This window comes from Lycorma delicatula, chromosome 2, assembly GCF_047948215.1.
Source record: "Lycorma delicatula isolate Av1 chromosome 2, ASM4794821v1, whole genome shotgun sequence".
Classification (NCBI taxonomy): domain Eukaryota; kingdom Metazoa; phylum Arthropoda; class Insecta; order Hemiptera; family Fulgoridae; genus Lycorma; species Lycorma delicatula.
Window position 1 is genome coordinate 162,587,278 of NC_134456.1, and position 20,824 is coordinate 162,608,101.

Consider the following 20,824-nt stretch of genomic DNA (forward strand, 5'->3'; position numbering starts at 1 on the left):
ATATAGTCATATATATTTAAAAGATAAAAATATATATTTTAAAAATAAAAATAAAAACCGACTTCAACAAATAATTATATTTTTAATCATTAACTAAAGTAAAAGTATTTACAACAAATAACTATTTTTGATGTCGGTGCCAGCCAACACAAGTCAAACAAAAAAAAAACCTATGATCTATATAATACAAATCCTACTTCAAACAATGCATAATAGAAGTTTTACTGCAATAAAATAGGTTTACAAAAATATAATACAACAATAAAATGCGACATATAAAAGTATGATTTAAAAATATTTTATTGATGCTTAGGTACATATGTTACACCAAGTACATATGCCTTAGCGAACTTAAGATGAGGTATTATTGTGAGACGCTCTCTTATTTGATCTTGAGATCCCATTTAACGTGTGGGAATCCCGTTTAGCCGCCTAGCGGTTAGTTGAGGTACTAACTTTATGTTTAATTTGTGTTGGCTGGCACCGACTTCAAAAATAGTTTTTTGTTGTAGATACTTTTACTTTAGTTAATAAATAAAAATATTACTATTTGTAACTGTTTAGTACTATTATTAGCTGAAGTCGGTTTTTATTTTTTATAAATTGTTTTATCCATTTTATATGAAGTAACACTCTTTGTATAAGATTTAAAACAAATACTTTTTTAACTTTATATTTTGGTTTCATGGATTTAATTGAAATTGAACATTTTAACAAACAATTTTATGCATTATTTAAATTAATGTTTAATACAACATAATTTTTTTAAAAAGAAATTTTAGAGGAAAACGCTAAAGAAAAACTGTAAGAAGGTAAATGACACTAAAATTAAAAATTAATACAAAAAATTGTAGTAAAATCCAGTGTAAATATACAGACTGTAACACGTATCACCCAGTGTTGTCACAGTCAATTTAGTACAAATTTTTTATGTTGAATTTGGAAATTCATCACCTCAGTCTGGATTACCAGATTTAAAACAATCTTTCACGAAAATAATTTCAATACTTTCACTATATTTCATTCACAATATCTAGGTAGAAATTATTTACGGCTAAAAAGACTTAGTAATGTGAGATTATATAAAAATTGGATATTAAAGGAGCTGTTAAGAAAGGAACGTCTCTGTTATTTCAAACAAAAATCTATAATTATTGATTCTGTTATCCTTGTTATAATATCAAGAACAACACAAGAAATTTCATCGTATTTGATGACCAGCTAAAAAGGAAAAATCAACAGGTTTTTAAGAAAATCAAAATTTTTATATATTTAACTTTTTTAACAGTTAAATTCATGCTAACACGTTACTAGATAAAGTAATAATACTTTTATTTTCTACAAGATTAGTACGATTTTAGAAAAACCTAAAAAAATAAAGCCAGACCTATGTCGGTTGGTTTCTGAACTTGAGTTGGATGTGAGTGCCTGGTGTGAATGCTAAAATCTTATTCTGTGACCCACGCTGATGCGTGAGTAGCAGAAAATCTTTCATGGTCTACTAAGGTGACACTAATGTTGTATGCATCAAGTTTGTACTATTGGTGAGAATTGATGACCCTTAAAAATAAACAGGTGACTGCAATGATTTCATCTGGCTTAAGTGGGTGGCTCTTGGCTCTATAAAGCCAAGTGCCATCCACTTATTTATTTTTTGATCATTTGCTGAACTATCATTCAGACAAGGAAATAAATAAGGGTAAGCTTACTGGCCAGATTCAAGGTAATTAGAATAACAGTAGAGATCACCAGCTGGATGTGTTGTAACGTGTCATGATTACAAATTCAGCTCCAGCGATTATTTGCTTGTCTAAACTCAGTTCTGCTAATCTGTACAATGTTTGTATCACTTATTTAATGTATATTCATTCTGTATTTTGTATGGACAGTCATTTTACTTTTATAATCTACTTTAATCATATTGTATTTGCTAAAAGTACATTAAAATTGATAATTGCAGTGTTGCTAAAAGTGACTCTTACCATGTGAATGCATTAGCTATTCCTTAGAACATTAGAAATTTCATTTCCTAAGTTCTCTAATAACAATTTTCTCAAACAGTGGGTTCATCTTTGTAAGATAAAAACTGAATTCAATTCAAAACAGCTCTAATACGTTGTAATTTTTGGGTCTCTTCTTCAATTTAAAATTTGAATTCTTAACTACATCACAAGAATATTACAGATAGTTCTGCAGATACTACATTTTTAATTGTCAGTAGTTTTTTCATCAAAACTACTATCATCAAAATTTAACCACACTGAAATCTGAAAATAGTGTTAAGATTTTTAGCGAGGCCCACACAGAGTAAAATCAATTTTCCTCAATATTCTGATAATAGCAATAATGAGAACAGTTGGTTTAGGACACTGTAATGTAGATTTGATGGAATCAATAAAAAAAATACTTTCTTATCTGAACAACATGACGAACTGCAGACTACTGGTTTGGTTGCATCACATTTAAAATACGGTAATCTTAGAAAAGTACGAAGCAATATTTTCTACATGCCATCAGCAACATATGCTTAAAAAAGCTGGCAAAAGGTTGCACAACTTTTCCAGCTTGTCCCCAACAGATTTTAATTCAAATACACTGTTGGATTTTAAGATATTAATGACTGAATTATGCGATATTTAGAGTGCATTTGGAAAAACAATCAAAATTTTCGGTAAAAGATGAGTTTGATTTGACCTCCTTGATCACATGATGTGTTTTTATCATCAAAACTATACTGTACTTTGAATACGATTTCCGAAAATAAAAACTCAAAATTTGCATTAAAAATAATGGGTTTGGTTGACCCCCTTGCTCACAATTACCTCATGCAACATTTTTAATGACACCACAACTTGAAAAACAGATAAATTAGAAATTATAAAAAATTTTGAAATTTTTAATGCGAGTCCCATGGAAGCCCTGTTCTTTGAAAGTTACTATGTCATCTATATTAATATTAGATAAGCTAGATTTTCAAACATGAAAATTAAAGTTTAAAAATATTGATATTTTAATTATGGGTCCATTCAGCCTGCTTGTTTTTTGGGGCTTAAAAATTTTATTGGAATAATTACAGTGATACACAAACTTTTTGTCACAGAGCAAGTAGAAATGGTTTCTAAATGTATTTTTCCTCTTGAATTCAAAATGTTAGCAAAATTTTTCTTAGTCTTAGTTTTCAAGTTAAACACAGTTCAGGGTTATATATATTATAGAAATTATATTATGGTATTGCATTTATAATACAAAAATGAATAAAAAAATTGTATTGATTAAACATTTAAAAATGATTAGTTTGTTATGAAGACGGTATGCAATGGCATAAAACAATACAATTAGGCATAACTGCTAGATGATACAATTCTAAAATGAGTCAGAAGATGGCTTTCTTACAGACTCATTGTTTGTCAAAATGATGTCACAAGCAACATCTTTTTAGATTATAATGTATGAGTTACTGGTTCAAGCCATACTGTTCACCCTGTTGAACTGCCATAGTCATTTCAGTGTAAACGTTTCTCAGTTTTGACATATTCTAAATTTACATTTCATCTTTTGAATTCAAGACATGTAGTGAATATTTTTTGCAGTGTTTGTTTATTGTCTGATTTTGCAAAATGCCTAGAAACTGTATAAATCCCACAGACAGATTTTGCTACTTTTGTGGTGAGGTAACATTTAAATTTCAGAAATGTAGTTTCACTCTTTTTATCAAAAATGTTATGAGCTTTATTTTGGCTGCAAAGTTTGTGACCTAGACAAACATTGTGCACCTCACATTTGTTGTGCTGCTTGTATCAGGCGCCTTACAAGCTGATCAAAGTGTTCTGGGCACACAAACTTTGCTGTTCCAATTATTTGGCGAGAACCAGAAGCTCACCAATTGTTATTTTTGTCTGTCTAATATTGTAGGCATTTGTTCAAAATCAAATCTCAGTACTTCATACCCCAATTTACCATCTGCCATAAGACCTGTGGCTCACAGTAAAGTACTGCCTATGCCTAAACCACCAGAAAATATCATACTTAATGATGATTAACAACACAAAGATATGGCAGAGGATAATGATGATGTAAAGAATGATCCAAACTATGAAGCTTTGTGTTTGTCTGGTGAACCACATTTACTAATACAAGGAGACCTCAGTGACCTTGTATGAGATCTTAATTCATCAAAAAAGGAGGCAGAACATTTAGACTCACAACTAAAATGTTGGAACCTCTTCTACCACGAAAGAAAAGTAAGTGTTTTTAGAAATAGGCATAATGACTTCAAGAATTCCTTTGTATTTAAAGATGGACTTGTTTTATGTAGTAATGTTTTGTCTGTAATGGAATCATTTGATCATGAATACAAAACAGAGAATTGGAATTTGTTTATTGATTCGTCTAAAGCAAGTCTAAAAGTTATGTTTCTGCACATTGGGAATGAGTTTCCATCAATGACACTATCTTACACTACGGATCTGAAAGAAACTTAGAGATGAACATAAAACTTCTGCTAGATAAAATTAAGTATAAAATTAACCACACATCTCAGGAATAGTCGAACTGAGAATGTACAAGACTAGACTTCATTTACACTCATACATATCATCCTCATTCATCCTCTGAAGAATTATCTAAACGGTAGTTACCGGAGGCTAAACAGGAAAAAGAAAAAAAGATAAAATTAAGTATGAAGAATTTCAGTGGAATATTTATGGTGATTTAAAAGTAATTGCTCAGTTCCTAGCTCTTCAACTTGGTTTCACCAAATATTGTTGTTTTCTTTGTGAATGGAACAACAGAGACCAAAAAAATTAAAATGTGCAGAAAGACGGGCCAAACTGAACAGTATTAACTCCAGGAAAGAATAATGTTGTTAATACACCATTTGTTGATTCAAAAAAGGTTTATTTACCTCCACTCCAAGATGGGCCTTATGAAAAAGTTTGTGAAAGCAATGGATTAAAGTGGACTTGGATTTGCTTACTTAAAAAATCAGTGAAACAAAGCTCAAAGAAGGAATCTTGGTAGAACCTCAAATTAGAGATTTATTTAAAGATGACAATATTGATAGTTTGTTAAATGAGGCGGAGAAAGCTTCAAAGTCTTTTAAGAGCATTTTCCACAACTTTGTAAGAACCAAAAATCCTAAAATTACAAAGAAATAGTGGATGATCTTTTAAAATGTTATAAAAACATGGGATGTAATATGTCACTAAAGATTCACTTCTTGGACTAGCACTGGAATTTTTTCCCAGCAAAACTAGGAGCAGTCAGCGATGTAAATGGTGAACGGTTCCATTAGGATATTTCAGATATGGAAAAGCAGTACCAGGGCAAGTTGAGTTCGAGCATTATAGCTGACTATTGTTGGACCCTAAAGCGAGATGTTCATGACGCAAAATATCATAGAAAATCAAACATTCTACTTTTTAGGTAAGATTATATTATACTAAGAATAGATTTTAAATATGTAATGTTATAAAATTAAAATAGTTGTCTCTAAAAATCCTTATGGATTGACTAATTCTGAATCCATATTTGAATTCAGCGCAAAAAATGCTACTACTAGATTAACCCATTTTCATTTCTGGGATAAAAAATAAATCAAATTTTGAATACCAGTGTTACTTACTTCAATATGTTGATCTGATTTTTGTATAATGTTATTCAATCAGGCTAAAAAAATTATATTAAAAAAAAATATATATATGTGTGTGTGTATATATATATATATATATATATATATATATATATATATATATATATAGCCATATATTTTATATTTTTATATATTACAATATTACAAATAAAAATAACGCTTCTTAATCAATTATATTCTTTGGGCCGAATATATTTTTGCTATAATTTCCCCATATATAACAATTTTTTGGGGCACTTTCAAAGAATTTATGTTAAGCCAGTCCAGAAATATTAATCAGAACATAGCCCAACACACGTACATACGTGTACACATCTAACGGAGATTTCAATAGCTTTTTTTTTGTTTTTTGAACTAAAGGGACCTTGAAACATCGACATCTACAAAATCCCCAATATCCAAAATTTGTTCTATCACTATACTTTCCCTATATAGCTATGCTGATGCAGCATCAATAGAGCTATAATTAGAAAAGTACTCGTAAAAATAAAGGTAAAAATTGGTATTTGAAGATTTATCGAAAGGCTGGAATTTGGTCAAATATAACAAAAAAGACTAGTCAAGAAAATTCAAGGTTATCCGATTTCTGATTTCTAGAAAATTAATTATAAAACGCCAAATTAGTCAATTTTCGATCCCATCAGGTTTTATTTTGCAATTAGCATTAGTTTGTTTAAATTCAACTAATGATTTTAAGAAATCTCCTTGTAAAAACTGCGTTGACTTTGGTCAAAATGAAAATAAAAAACATGCTGAAAAACAGTGAATGACCCATCAATTATATCAAAAAGCGTTCTTATAAGTCCGTGTTAGTAACGGATAGTTACAAATTATCGTTTAATTTGAAGGAGAATTTGAAAAATTTCACGGAAATCGGAAAATAGTGAAATCAATATTCAAATGTTAAGAAGGGACTTATCCATTAAGCCCTTTTGATAACGTAGAATTGAATAGACGGATTTATTGAAATGAAATGACGGGATAAAAAGAGATACCTTAAAAGAATAAAATGAATTTTATTGATGTTAATTGAAAAAACCAAAGAAACTGTAAAACTTCAATGCTGACTGCTTCAGCCCAAAGAACAAGGTCAATATTTAATATATATTTTGTGTGCTGTACCAAAAATAAGTATTAAATCTGTATTTTGAGTAGTATTATATTGTTTTTTTAAGTTGTTGAAATGATTTACCTTCCCTAATTGTTTTTCTTGTTAGTTAAATGAAGATGCATTTTTAATCCAAAACCGAAAATAAAGTAACCATTAATGAACAATAAGAAAATGCAGATTAAGAAGCATAAATATTCAAAATATTGTTTCGTATATTGACCGGCCCGCTTGCTACCTATGACGTCACTGACTCTGTACGGCCTGCCAGTGGAATGGAATGGAATGCAAAGTTGGCAGGAGTCTATTACTCCCTACTTTATCGCAGAACCTGGACAGAGTCCCTTGCTGCTGGATCATTCTAATCGGGCTTGTTTTTAAAAGGGTTATTTTTTAATCTCGGATCTAATTTTTCAAGTTTTGTCTATTATTATTTTAGTGAATTTAAGACGGATTTAATTGCATTCCAATCCGTTGTTAAACCAGCGTTATCGAACCCATTTCATGGGCCGACCGCGGAAGGCTAGGCTTATAAAGCCTGTCCTCCCGACGTAATTCCCCTTCAGACCGTCCACTGAAGTCCTTTCGGTGCTAACTCTTTAATAGGCTAGCAGGAATACGCCACAACGGGGCACTAGCTATAAGGAGGGAGCAATGCGTCCCCTTTTCCGGAGGAGTCGCAATTGCTGGGATATTTTGTCTTACTGTAAGTTTTTTTTTTTTTAAATTTAGACCGCGTTTTTGTTTTATGCGCGACTTACCGTGTTTGACGTCTTCAAACTATATAACTCGCGAAAACTTTTCACTCGCGACCCCGGAAACGCGTCTGACGCACTATTCCGTTTATGGCTCATGCGATATGGAGGCCCCTAAGCCTGGTTTGTCGCGGCCTGCCAGTGAAACCCTGAGTCTTATTTATTGTCCCGGTATCAGTTCCACTGAGCGATTCATATTTCGTTGATGACATTACGCACTTAGGTTAAGTCAGAAAAATTAATAAATGTAAATCCTTATTTTTACTTTACTTTTATGTATAAATATACTTTTTTTAATTTTTTCTACTTCTATTAAATTTTTTCAAGCGTAAATATATGTTTAAACATGCAAATATGTATTGAAAAACCTAGATTTTATTTTTAATAATAACTTAAATTCGGTATTAACATTTTTTCCAAGTTTATTTATTTCGTAAGTAAACTAATATGTAACATTAATGATTTTGCGTAATAAATTTTAGAGTAACAATACAAACCATATATTTTAATTTAAATAGAGGTTTTATCATTCGCTATAAGAAGTAAGGAAAATCCTAGAAACACTTTTTATTATTGAAAATGATCTTGAAAGCATAAAACTCAGGATATAAATAAATCCTTTATTCCGATCAATAAATAATAATACATTATATAGAACAATGGATAGATATCCTACTCCAAAAAATATATATCCAAGAAATTATTTAATCACTGGTTATTTTAAACAATAAATCTATTGTTTAATACTCTAAATCTATTGTTTGTACGATCTCTAAAAAAATGCACAAATAATGATCAGAATTGAAAACGAACGGCCATAAACTTTTTACTAATATTAGAAACTACAATCTGCACAAGAACTACAATTTTCTAAAAGGTTTAAATTTCCAAAGTTTACCGTAGAAAAATAATACAGGGAAAAAATGTAATTTGTTAGGTAAATTAACATCCAGTTTTTAAGAACTGTACAGCACAATTGTGCCGTTGTCACTGTGTTACGTTTATCATCCTTGAGCGAGGTAAGTGCTTATCGTCTCTCTTTTCACATCTGATATGCGATAAAAACTCATTCAGAGGACAGATTACATAATAATAATTCAAATCACCAACGACGTAACGCCAAAGCTATATGATCTTGTTTTACTAATTTATATAAAACATGTAAATTGTCTCTTTCTTTATTCACTGACGTAGTAGAATATATTTTTTCAATAATGGCAATGCAAATAAAGTGTAAATTCATTGAAAAATATTATTAATATTTTTTTAATGAGAAAAAATAATTTTTACATATTTTTCAAAATTAAAAATAAGAAAATACAATAAATAACTTTATTTTAAAATTAAGAAAACTGTATGACTGTGCCAAAACCTTTGTGTGTATAAAAAAATTCTTTTAATTCCTTAGTCTAGATTGTTGATAATAAGATTAAAGATAATGTCAGTGATGTCATTAACATCTTGCTTATCTCTAAAATAAGCGTTAGATTAACGATTTACTTTGTAACGTAGGCTTTCCCTTGAGTGTAGCTTGTGTAATACAGGTAATCCCAAGAAATATATTTTGACCACATAAATTGCAAATATCTAGTTGATTTGAAATTTTTGTAAACCACATGATGAAGTATCGAATAGCTCTACTCACTTTACTGTCTAGCACATGAGTCACATTTTCTAATCTGTGTTTCCCTCTGCAGCGACTTGTGTAACTCGTTGAAACATTGAGATGAAATACAAATTTATTTAATTTCCTAATTTTGCCTAACTTATAGTGTTAAACGAGGGAGTTTTTTAGGTGTGGAAATTATACTTACAATTTTCTTCATCCATATAAATATAATTAGTTTCAGATGAGTTCCATAAAAACCAACTCGCTTTGTTTTTTCTTATACAGAAATTTTTATAGGGGGGGGGGGAAATTTTAGAACTGATGAAACCACTTTCATCATTCATAATTTTTAAGAGTTATTAATTTTTAGAATGAAGTCATTAGTTTTTTTTTATAAATACACAATAAATTATAATCTTTATATAATATTTTTAATAAAAAAATAATTTAATAAACTAAACTATACTATCATATCAATATGTGAAAATCTTTGAAGAAAAAGGTCTAAAATGTTGATATGAAGAATAACCTAGACTTCATATTCAATCATTCTCCCGTGATACTAACAATGAGCACAACGGTGATAAAGAAGAGGTACTCTTATTCACAACAATAAAACTGACTGGGAATCCAATCAGAGCAGGGTCAAGGATAGGCTTCCTACAGTTGTGCCATTGAAATGTGAACAGAATATTGATGATTCAATAAAGAGTTTCACCTCAATCATGCGGGAGGCAACTTGGCGCTCACACCCGCTGAGACAAATATAAGGAGAGAAGGCAAAGTTTACCCGAGAGAAGTCTTGAAACTTATTGTGAGTAAAAGGAGAATCCGGAAATGGCAATACTACAGGAATAAAGAAGATAAAATGGCTCTCAGTAGGGCTGCTTGTGGGCAGTCCTACTGAGAGCCATTTCATTTGTCAAGTCATTACCACGCAAGAATAACAACATTCAATTAGGTGATTCCTTCATCAATATTAAAAATAGATTTTTATCACTGGAAAGAAAGCTAAGTAACAATTCCAACCTTAAAAAAGACTATTCCATTTTCTATTTAGGGATATTTTGATTTAGGTCATATGACATTACTCAATTCCGATGATTTGTTAATTAACAAATCAAATATGTGTTATTTACCGCACCATCCAGTATTTAAACCATCAAGTTTAACTACTAACATTCGAGTTGTCTTTGATGGTTCAGCAAAACCACTTACAGTTTATCATTCAACGATATTCTTTTAGTTGGACCTGTAGTTCAACAATAACTAATTTCCATATTGCTCAGATTGAGAATCCACATTTACGTCATTACCTCTGACATAGCTAAAACGTATTGTCAGATATTAGTTAAATCCAGTGATTCCAATTTACAACGTATCTATGACCTGATTCTCCAGATCAGGAGATAAAACATTATGCATTACATAATGTATGGGACCACTTGTGCACCATATTTTGCTACATGGTATTTAATTCAAATTGCAAATGAATTTCCACTTGCATGTAATTCCATTTGAAATGACTTTTATGTTAATGATCTCATAACTTGTTGAGATAATTTTAATGAAATTATTCAATTAAAAATTCATCTTCTTAAATTATTAAATCAATATGGTTTTCCTCTACATAAATGATTCTCCAATAATGACATCATTTCTACATCTGAACACAATACTTCCATTTCTTCAAATTAAAAACAGAACTTACATACTTTAGGAGTTCTGTGGAATAATTCCTCAGAAAAATTACTTTTCCAAACTACTCATGACACTGATTCCTAAACATACACTAAAATAAATATTTTTTCCATCATAGCAGGGATATTTTATCCTTTAGGACTCACTGGTCCTATTATTTTCTCACATAAACATTTTATGCAATCATTGTGGCAATTGAAATTAATTGGGACCAAACATTACCAACGTTACTGACGCAATGGCTCAATTTAAAAAACCAGTTGCATTTAATTGAATCCATTAAAATATATCATTCCATCAAACCCAATATTGATAGTAGAATTAATTCTATTCAAAAACATGGATTTTCCGATGCCTCCCTCAAGGACTGTGGCTGTTGTATTTACATAAGAACTGTATACACTAAAAATACAATTTCTTCTAACTTACTTTGTTCTAAGTCAAAACTAGAACCCTTAAAACAAATTACACTTCCAAGACTTGAACTTTGTGGTGTTTTAATACTTATTTGTTTATTATCTAAGGTAATCAAAGACTTAAACATATAATTTGACAATTACCATTCATACACTGATTCTATTACATTGGATAGTAAGTACTACATTAGATTCATGGACAACCATCTATTTGGAAAGCATTCATTAACAATAGAATTTCTGAAATTCAACAAATTACCACAAATGCTAAGTGGTATTACTTCAAATCCTCTGATAATCCAGCCGACATATTGTCAAGAAGTTGTTCACCAAGTTAATTAATTGACATGTCACTTTTGTGGCATGGTCCTCATTGGTTATCACAAACTTCTACCCATTGACCAAAGATATTGATATTACTCTTAATAACTCTAATATAAGTACTGAATGTCTAATAGAAAAATGCAAACATACGAGTATTATAACATCATTCATATCTAATATTGTTTTCGATTATACAGAATGATTTTCATCACTACATACTTTAATTCGCACATTTAGTTTCTATTTTAGATTTCTTTACAATGTTAAATGAAAGCAATCTGAATTAATCAGTGGTTCCCTAACTACAAAGGAACTAAACCATAATCTTAACTTTTTCATACAACAATCACAATACATGTATTTCAGTAATGAAATTAACAAACTTAAAAATAATCAAATTATTGCTAATCAAAGAAACTTATATCACTTGCCCCATATCTGGATAATTCAGTATTATTACATGTAGTTGGCAGACTGCAACACTATATTACACTACCAAGTGAAACATCCTACCGTTTTACTACATCCAAATGTTAACATCACAAAATTAATCATTAATCCTGAATACATGCGACTCTTCCATGCTGGTGTTCAACTTATCCATCATTCATTATGACAAAAATATTGGATAATAAATGGCAAGAGAATTATTTCCTCTATAATTCATTAATGCGTAACATGCTTTCGATATATTACACAAACCGAAGTACAACTCCTTATTCAACTGTTTAACTGTTAATATTCTGCTTTCCCTAAGGGTATGCTTATAAGTTTCTGAATAAGTCAAAGTTTTATTAATTAAATAATATTTTAATAACATTTGCAAAAACAATACCATTTTGTAATTTCAATCCTCTGCATTAACATTGTTTCTACTTTTTCACAAAAGTAAAAATATATCTGTTGCATCTTAGTGAATTACATCTGGTAATTTCCCTCATAAGTCACAATAAGATTAATTCTTTATACCAGAGTTACCAAGAATTTTTGACCCAAAAGTTGAAAGCGCACTTCCTAAAGGACTGATTTGTATATTTCCAGAAAAAAGACTAAAATCATTAGAACAAGGCTTAATAAGTCGACGATAACGTTTCGAATCAATTCCTGTAAAAAAAGGAAAAAATAAGTTATCATTAAAAACTAAAAATATATTAGTAAATAAAAAATGTAATATTCAAACTATCGATCAACATTTATTTCTACAGTAAATCTCTAATATTTGGTAAGGTGTATGAAATTTTATCGGAATCAGTATATCTTCATAGGAATTAAATGCAGTTTGAACAGAGTTGGGTAAAATATACAGGATAAGAATGTGTGGTGTGAAAGATATCTGTGATATTTCTTCATTATGTATAATAATTAATTTTTACTGTAGTAAAATAAAATAAATATATAGATTTATTAGAAGTAAGAAAGTTAAAAACATCATGAGTTAAATAACATCAGCTTACATAATTGCATAAATTTTTATCAGTATTAAAGAAATATATGCGTTATGAGTTGCTATAATCGCTTTTCTCTGCTTTAGTTCAATCTCGGTTGCAGAATGGAATGCACTGCTTAAAGGACGGTATTGTAACATTCTCAACACTAGATAGAGAAGAAACAATTCATCTGCACAATATTACGTAAAATAAAACAAGAACTTTCATTTTTAATATGCGCAATAGTCACTCTGTATCGTGATTATTACTGCCTACCTACTGAGGGACACAGTACTTCACGTAATGAAAATGTTTTTCTTACCAATTATTAGTTATTTTGTATACATATATATATATATATATATATATATACACTTTTTTGTAATGTAAAGTTCAAAAGACAATGTTGCCTTTCAAATCAGACAACATAACTTTTTTGATGTATCTTAACAGAATACTTCGGCTTACGAGAAGGGCCTTATTATGGTTCCGTTGCTATTTTTAATAAATTACAGAACCATTTAAAAAATGTTCTTATCGAATTTACTTAAAATATAATCTATTTTACAGAAATAATATTATTCTGTTGATAAATTTTTAAATGATACTAATTGTAATCTTTTTGCTTTAAAAAACCCTGAATTTTCTCAATCTCTGTTCATAAATTCATAAAATATGTGCTCAAATAATTTTCATTTGTGCCTTCTAAATTGTGATTTATTTTTTTGTCATATTTTATATTTAATATCTTTATATACGTAATATTATTTGATCGGGTTTATATTTTAAATAATATGGATTATAATCAAATCTTTTTATTTTACAATAAATCCTGTACTTTGGGATGCTGTGATCAAAAATTTATAGCAGTTTTCAGTGATCCATTCAGGCAAATGCTGGGGAATACCTTTTTTATGATATATTCCTGACGGGATCTGAGTGTTATCATATATATCGATCACAATGAAATATATTTATATACTATTTTATTATATCAGTATCTTTTAGTAAAATGGCTCAATTTACATATTCTTTATTCTCAGCACATTTTTCAACAGCCCAGCCCAAAATTTTTCACTTTTTTTATCTATAAAAAAATGGAATTTGGATGGAATTGGAATTGATCCTCTACTTCAGGTGCCGAAACAATTATCCAACTTCCTGCTTAAAAACGTGTGTAGCACGTCCGAGGTCGTAATAATTAATAATAAGTTAAAAATATCAAAACGGTATTGAATTAATCGCAGAATTCACCAAAACTTTCACTGTTGTTTATAAAATATTTCACTCCAAGCAGATGATGAATAATTTTCTCCACCATTTCATTTACTGGATCTAAAACATAATATATGAATACAAAACGAAAATTCCTTATGGATAATCTGCGTTGCCGACTTTAAAAAAGCAAAATTTTCATGTCGACCCGTTTATAAACATATTTGAGTCTAAAAATTTTGATTTTATAATAAAAATTAAAAGTTCTTTGAAAATTATTTATGAGGATCGCAAAATCACAAATAACACCGTAAGATAAAATGACAAATAAATTAATCTTTTTATATATCCTGATTGGTTCCACAACCTTAGAATGCATCAGGATAATCCTAAAAATTGAAGGCCTTCGATAAGGGTAAATTTATAATTTAAAATTAACTTATTTAAAATTTTACTTATAGTGGAAGCACCTTTAATAAAATAGTTTCAATAGTCCCCCTACTTACACAAACATGAAGTAAACTTCATCGCATGCTAATGAGCAATTGTCGGCAATTTTGATAAATCTAAATTTAGAACTTTTATAGATCATGTCTTACTAACATCATGAATCGTCATGAAACTTCTATAATAATTGTCATTTATTAGTACGGTTCTTTAAAGTTACTTTAAATACCTGAATTTCCCACGACGGATGAACGATGAGTTGAAATTGAATGACCAAACGGAGAAATTTGTAAATTTCCATCAAAAATACGAGGAATGCAAATAAAACGACGATACCTCATTCCTGTCAAAACAAGATAATTATTAATAAACTCATCACGTTAATTCTACTTCTTTTCTTACAGATAAAATAAAATAGGTACAATTAAATGATACAAAAATACACAAAACATTTCATATCGCCTACATTTTTTATTAAAATTATAGCAAATACTACAGCAAATACGGAGTTAAAAAAAATGAAACTGAATATTTCATCAAAAGAAATTTAGCATTTCTGAAACTTCCATTAACTTGGAAAGAGTTTTGCTATAGATTACAAAATTTTGTAACATTTATGTCCTTCTTGATCAGATATTTTCCTAAGATTAAAATACTTTTTACTCAAAGATAGAAATGTTTAATGTTAGTATCAAGATACTGAAGAACGTGTTAATCAGTTCAAGATTCGATTGGAAAATTCTTGCTTATTCCCATAATTGTGGGTTTGTAAGAATATTATACTAAATTAAAACAAACTGTAAAGCTACATATTCATAGGAGGTTACATACAAAATGATTTTTTTTTTTATGTAGGAATCTCAAAATAGAATTATATATTTATCTAATTCTATGGAATTAAAAAAAAAAATAGTAATAAATCCCCGTTTTAATAACATTTAAACAAAAATTTTTATAAAAGTAAGGCTAGTGATAAAATTATAATTTCATGAATATCCTTGCACTGAACACAGTTAATGACGCACGCGTGTAGGAGTGCGTATGTTAAGTAGTAACAGGATACAATATCAGCTTCTAGTCTGAATGGACAAGGCGAAAAATTATTTATAAACTTAATTTCAGTATAAATTTTCGACCGGTATAAAAAAAGAAAATTAACCATTACGAAGTTTAATAATGATAACAATGCTTTTAACATGTGTAATTATTTATTTAGTTTTTGCGTAAATTTTCTATAAATTAATTGTGTTCGACATTTTCTACATTCATCTATTATGTTATAAAATAAAGAGAAAAAAGTTTAGAATTATTTATAATAAACTGTAAATACCTACCTAGTAAAATATATCTATTTAGCTACATGTTATTTAACAGGATTTTAACTTCAACCTCATCAACGTTGCTATCAGCTATTAAATAACTGATCATCAAATATTCAAGGAAAAATCTAACCTTTATTAACCTATATGGTTTTTCCAATTTTTCACCCGTTAAGCGCATGAACTACTAAAAGTGAATAAAAAAAAATTAATCTGGGTTATTTACTCCGTAATACATACCGATAATGTAATTTACTATTAAACAGCTAGGTGCACGGTCGAATATAATTAGAGTAAAATTATAATAAAAAAACAAATTACAAGGTACCATAAAAATGATGTGTTACCATTTTTAGAGACAGCTACAGCCGCAACCACATCACTGTTATAAGCCTCCGTTCCAAAACAGATGATGCTAAAAAAAATAACAAGAAAACAAAAGAGGATTGTCATCTTTCTCATTATTAGCATAAAAATTAAATATATTTGTTTAATGTACAGCGTAATGGACTAAAATATATTTATATCTGAAAATTGATATACACTGTACATCAGGTATAAAAAGTAGGAAATTGCATTTTTTTAACTATCTTCGAATTTATAATAACCACTTCCTTTGAACACGGTTTTATTTTTGTTATTGTTTTTTTATCATTTCAATGTAACATGATAAATATTAATAAACTAATATTATCAGTATCCTAATATAGGTAATACTAATACTATATTAATAGGCTAATATTAGTGACAAGATTTATAATAACCTAGATATTATAGACTATTCATGAAATCAAATACATGCCCAACCTGTAAACGGAATGGAAGTGAAATCCTTTAAAAAGTACAAACTGTTTTACTTATCGTTCAGAGAAAAAATAAAATGCGTAAAAATCTCTAAGAACTTGAATAATACGATAACACAATAACACGAGTGCAAAACAATTATTTCAATATTACAGTGCAATTATTTATTTTTCAAATATCAATACTTATAAAGTCTTTTACAATAAAAAAAAACTTCATCGCTTTCTTACGCTTAGCGACACATCGCTGAAGGTACAGGCCGGTAAGCATTACAAAACTGTATTATATGGATTACTTGCTCTTAGAAAGTAAATAAATAAATATTTATTCAGACCAGAATATAATTATACGTTATAAAGATCACGTAGAAATTACTGGTGTTCAGTATCACCCATAACAAAAAAGCCAGGAAAAATCAAGGGAAATCATAGAAAAATCTTGGTTAGAGCAACATCGTATATGCAAACGATTAATGAAAAAAAAAGAGAAATGGTTGTAATCTAAATAAAAACAAAACCCTTTTTTGTTTTTACTTTTATTTTTCTTGCGAAGATTTTATGTGATCCATAAAGCAAGCAACAAACGAAATACGGTCAGTACAAAAATGAACGTCAAGGCGATGGAGCTCTTTAGCTCCATCGTCAGGCGCATCGAAACTACTCCACACGACGCGTTGAATTGAAAGGAATTTCAGACCTGTATCAGTTGACCTTGTCGAGATGTTACCGTATGCTAAATCCAACAAAGGTTATCGTCACATACTGACGATGATAAATTGTTTTTCTAATCTGGCGATCGGGGTGGCAGTGAAAAACAAAACCGGTGCGGAAATCGCCAAGGTCCTTAAACCTATATTGGATAAACATTCGATGCGACATTTTCAAACCGAATCGGGCAAGGAGTTTTACAATCCACCAGTGAAAAAGTTATTGGCTTCGTACAATATAAATCACTATTCTACACATTCGGATAAAAAAGCTTCGATGGTCGAACGCTTTAACCGAACTCTGAAAACAATGATGTGGGGAAAATTTACCGTACAGGGAAGTACAAGCGGTTGGATTTACTTCCGAAATTGATCGTTAAATATAACGGTACCCGCCGTCGTACTATCGGTATGAAACCTAAAGATGTAAATAAGAGAAACGAATCCGTCGTTTTAAGACGACTCAACACGGTACTGTATCGAAAGCCTACATTACCGAAATTTAAAGTCGGCGATCGAGTACGAAAAAGCAAATTTAAAAAACCTTCGCCAAAGGATACTTGCCGAATTGGACAAATGGTAAATTTTACGGTGAAGAGCTCACTAAAATTAACGTTAAAAATAACGTGTATTTAATCGAGAATGTCTTACGAAGAAAAGGCGATAAATTATTTGTAAAGTGGCAAGGGTTCGATGGAATATACAACAGTTGGATAAATAAGGCGGATTTGATACGGTGAACTAGTCAGTCATAAACATGAGGTTGGAACTTCAACAGGTCGGTAATATTACGCTGCAAAATTTTGACGAATATACCGGAGCCGGGTGTGGTGAGGGAAAAGACCGACGTCATGTTCTTCTTCTACCGAATACAATTAGAACTATTATCTGTGGACCGTCTAATTGCGGAAAAACAAATGTTCTATTCAACTTGTTTTCACCCGATGGTTTAAGGTTCAGAAATATTTACGTGTTTTCTAAATCGCTTTACCAATCGAAATATAAATTTCTAGAACAAGTGATGACTGGTATACCGGAGATCGGTTATTTTGCCTACTCTGAAACGATCATGTGATGGCGCCCGACGAAGCGGAACCAAATTCGATAATGATTTTCAACGATGTAGCCTGCGAAAAGCAAAATAATATTCGCAAGTATTTTGCGATGGGACGTCACAACATCGATAGCTTTTATCTCACACAGGCATATTCCAACGCCGGCAAGCACCTCGTACGGAACAAAGCTAACCCTCTTCTTTTTACTATTTTAACGGTTTTTACTATTCCTTCAACGATTTGTGCATAAGATGTTGATGCAACGAAGAGATTAACTCGCACAATTTACCACAATGTAGGAATTGCATCTAGGAAAACATTCCATTGTCATTAGAGTCTATCCTCGAAGAGGGCTGCCGCTGTAGAGCTCAGTCTGCTGCAAGATGCTGACGAAGCCACATCTTTGGTTACAGGTCTCAATTATAGTTGTAGCCTTCCATCTTGGCTTAATGCCGGGAATATTATTGATGCTTCCTTTGTGGATCACATAAAATCATTCGCAAGAATAAGAGGGTAAAAACAAAAAAGTATAAAATCGAAAAACCATATTAAAACCGGTTCGAGTGTTTTATAGTAGGCCTCTAGGGGAGAGAATTCACTCATGTAAAAAGAATCTCTACGCGCCGCGGTTGCTACCCCCAGGATGGTGTGGAAATGCAACTGGTAACAGGTACAATATCAAGATGGATGTTGATATTTATGATAATGAAAACCAAATATAAACAAAAGAGATATAATTTTAAGAGAATAATTTTCTTTATTTCAAATGCAAAATTCAGATAATTTTTTTTTTTATCATACATACTCTTTCTATGTTGATCCAGGAAATGGATTTAAGTTTACTGGTTTTTATATCCTGTAAATGACTTCATCGTAAAACTTCATTGGAAATGATTTCATCGTACCTAAGCGGATGTTTGATTCATTCTTTTAAATAACAAATTTCAATAGATAGATAAAAATATATGTATACAGTTAAAAGCGTTTATTAGCATTACTTAACTATTGCTTAAAGCGTTTTTCCTTTTCTTATTATTAATATTAAATAAGCGTTTATTTCTTTTTTCTTTCTTTTTTAACCTCCGGGACTACCGTTACGTATTGCTTCAGAGGATGAGATGAATGACAAGTAGCGTGTGAAAATGTCATGCCTGACCAGGATTCGAACCCGGGACCTCCAGATGAAAGGCCGAGACGCTAACACTCGTGCCACGGAGGCCGGCAAGAGTTTATTACTTAGATCAAGACACAATAAAATGAAAAAATTACCTAAAAAATGTATCACAAAAAATATACGATTATAAAGTTTTTTACTTCTGTTTTTTTATATTAATGCGTAAATAAATTTATGCTTACATGCTCACAAACAACAAGCACCATTCTTCTTCCAAGGAAAAAAGTAAAAAACTAACATTATAACTTTACTATACCTGTACTGTGTCCAGTCACCCTTTCCACTCAGTATATTACGAGAAATCATCGGTTGTATTAAGCCGAATCGCCTGTAAGTCATCCGCACTATAATAAGTTCAGATGTGACTCCCGTCATATCTAACATGCTAGCACCGATAAAGGTTAGGTTTGTAAAATTACTAGAATTATCACTGGAGCTTCTTCCGTTTAATATTATCATCCCATTACATTCCATTTCTTTTACTATTAATATTACATATATTCCACGATACTCTTTACCAATTAAATTTATATAATGAAACAGTTTTTCATCGTACTTAAAAAACTTATCCTCACTCCATACACTCACCCAGCGAATATAAAAGTACCTTTATCTTCCAATCCGATAATTCTAAGAAATGTGTTACACGGCATCTCAGTTCATTTTTCATACATGCAATCGGCTTCCGTACTTATATTCCCAACTAATAAAAGAATGAATAAATTGTTATTTTAAATACTAGTCCGTAGTTATTTGAATTTAAAATCATTGCATTTCCACTGATATTTTTCCTAACTAGTGTCATTAATTTCCCGCTTCGCTTATCCCTATTATTAACCCTTGCAGAATTAGATGTAAATATAACATAACCTTTCATCCAGTTAGATCTAAGTTATTACACTGACATTACATATTACACAAATAGTATTCCTATCAATACCTTCTGACAAGCTTGCCATTCTTTTAACGCCTTTTGGTCGTCAACCACAATGTAAACCTACTCTATTCATTCCTATAAAAATCTTACCGACCGCATTTCCAAAAAAATAATCCTATATAGTTTGTTAAAATTGTCTGAATTTGTTGTAAAATGGTCCACTATAATAAAATAAAC

The 20,824-nt window shown here is 30.3% G+C and overlaps 1 protein-coding gene across 1 annotated transcript; it reads right to left on the reverse strand.

The window, feature by feature from the left end:
* Window positions 1-10,607: 10,607 nt before the first annotated feature.
* On the reverse strand, window positions 10,608-20,547 carry LOC142320300 (uncharacterized). The gene is made up of 4 exons (XM_075358007.1): window positions 19,967-20,547; window positions 16,319-16,386; window positions 14,882-14,995; window positions 10,608-12,667 (listed from the first exon to the last, which is right to left on the reverse strand). Exons 1-4 carry the CDS (start codon window positions 20,182-20,184, stop codon window positions 12,519-12,521), a joined length of 549 nt encoding a protein of 182 aa, XP_075214122.1. The 5' UTR covers window positions 20,185-20,547; the 3' UTR covers window positions 10,608-12,518.
* Window positions 20,548-20,824: the final 277 nt, after the last annotated feature.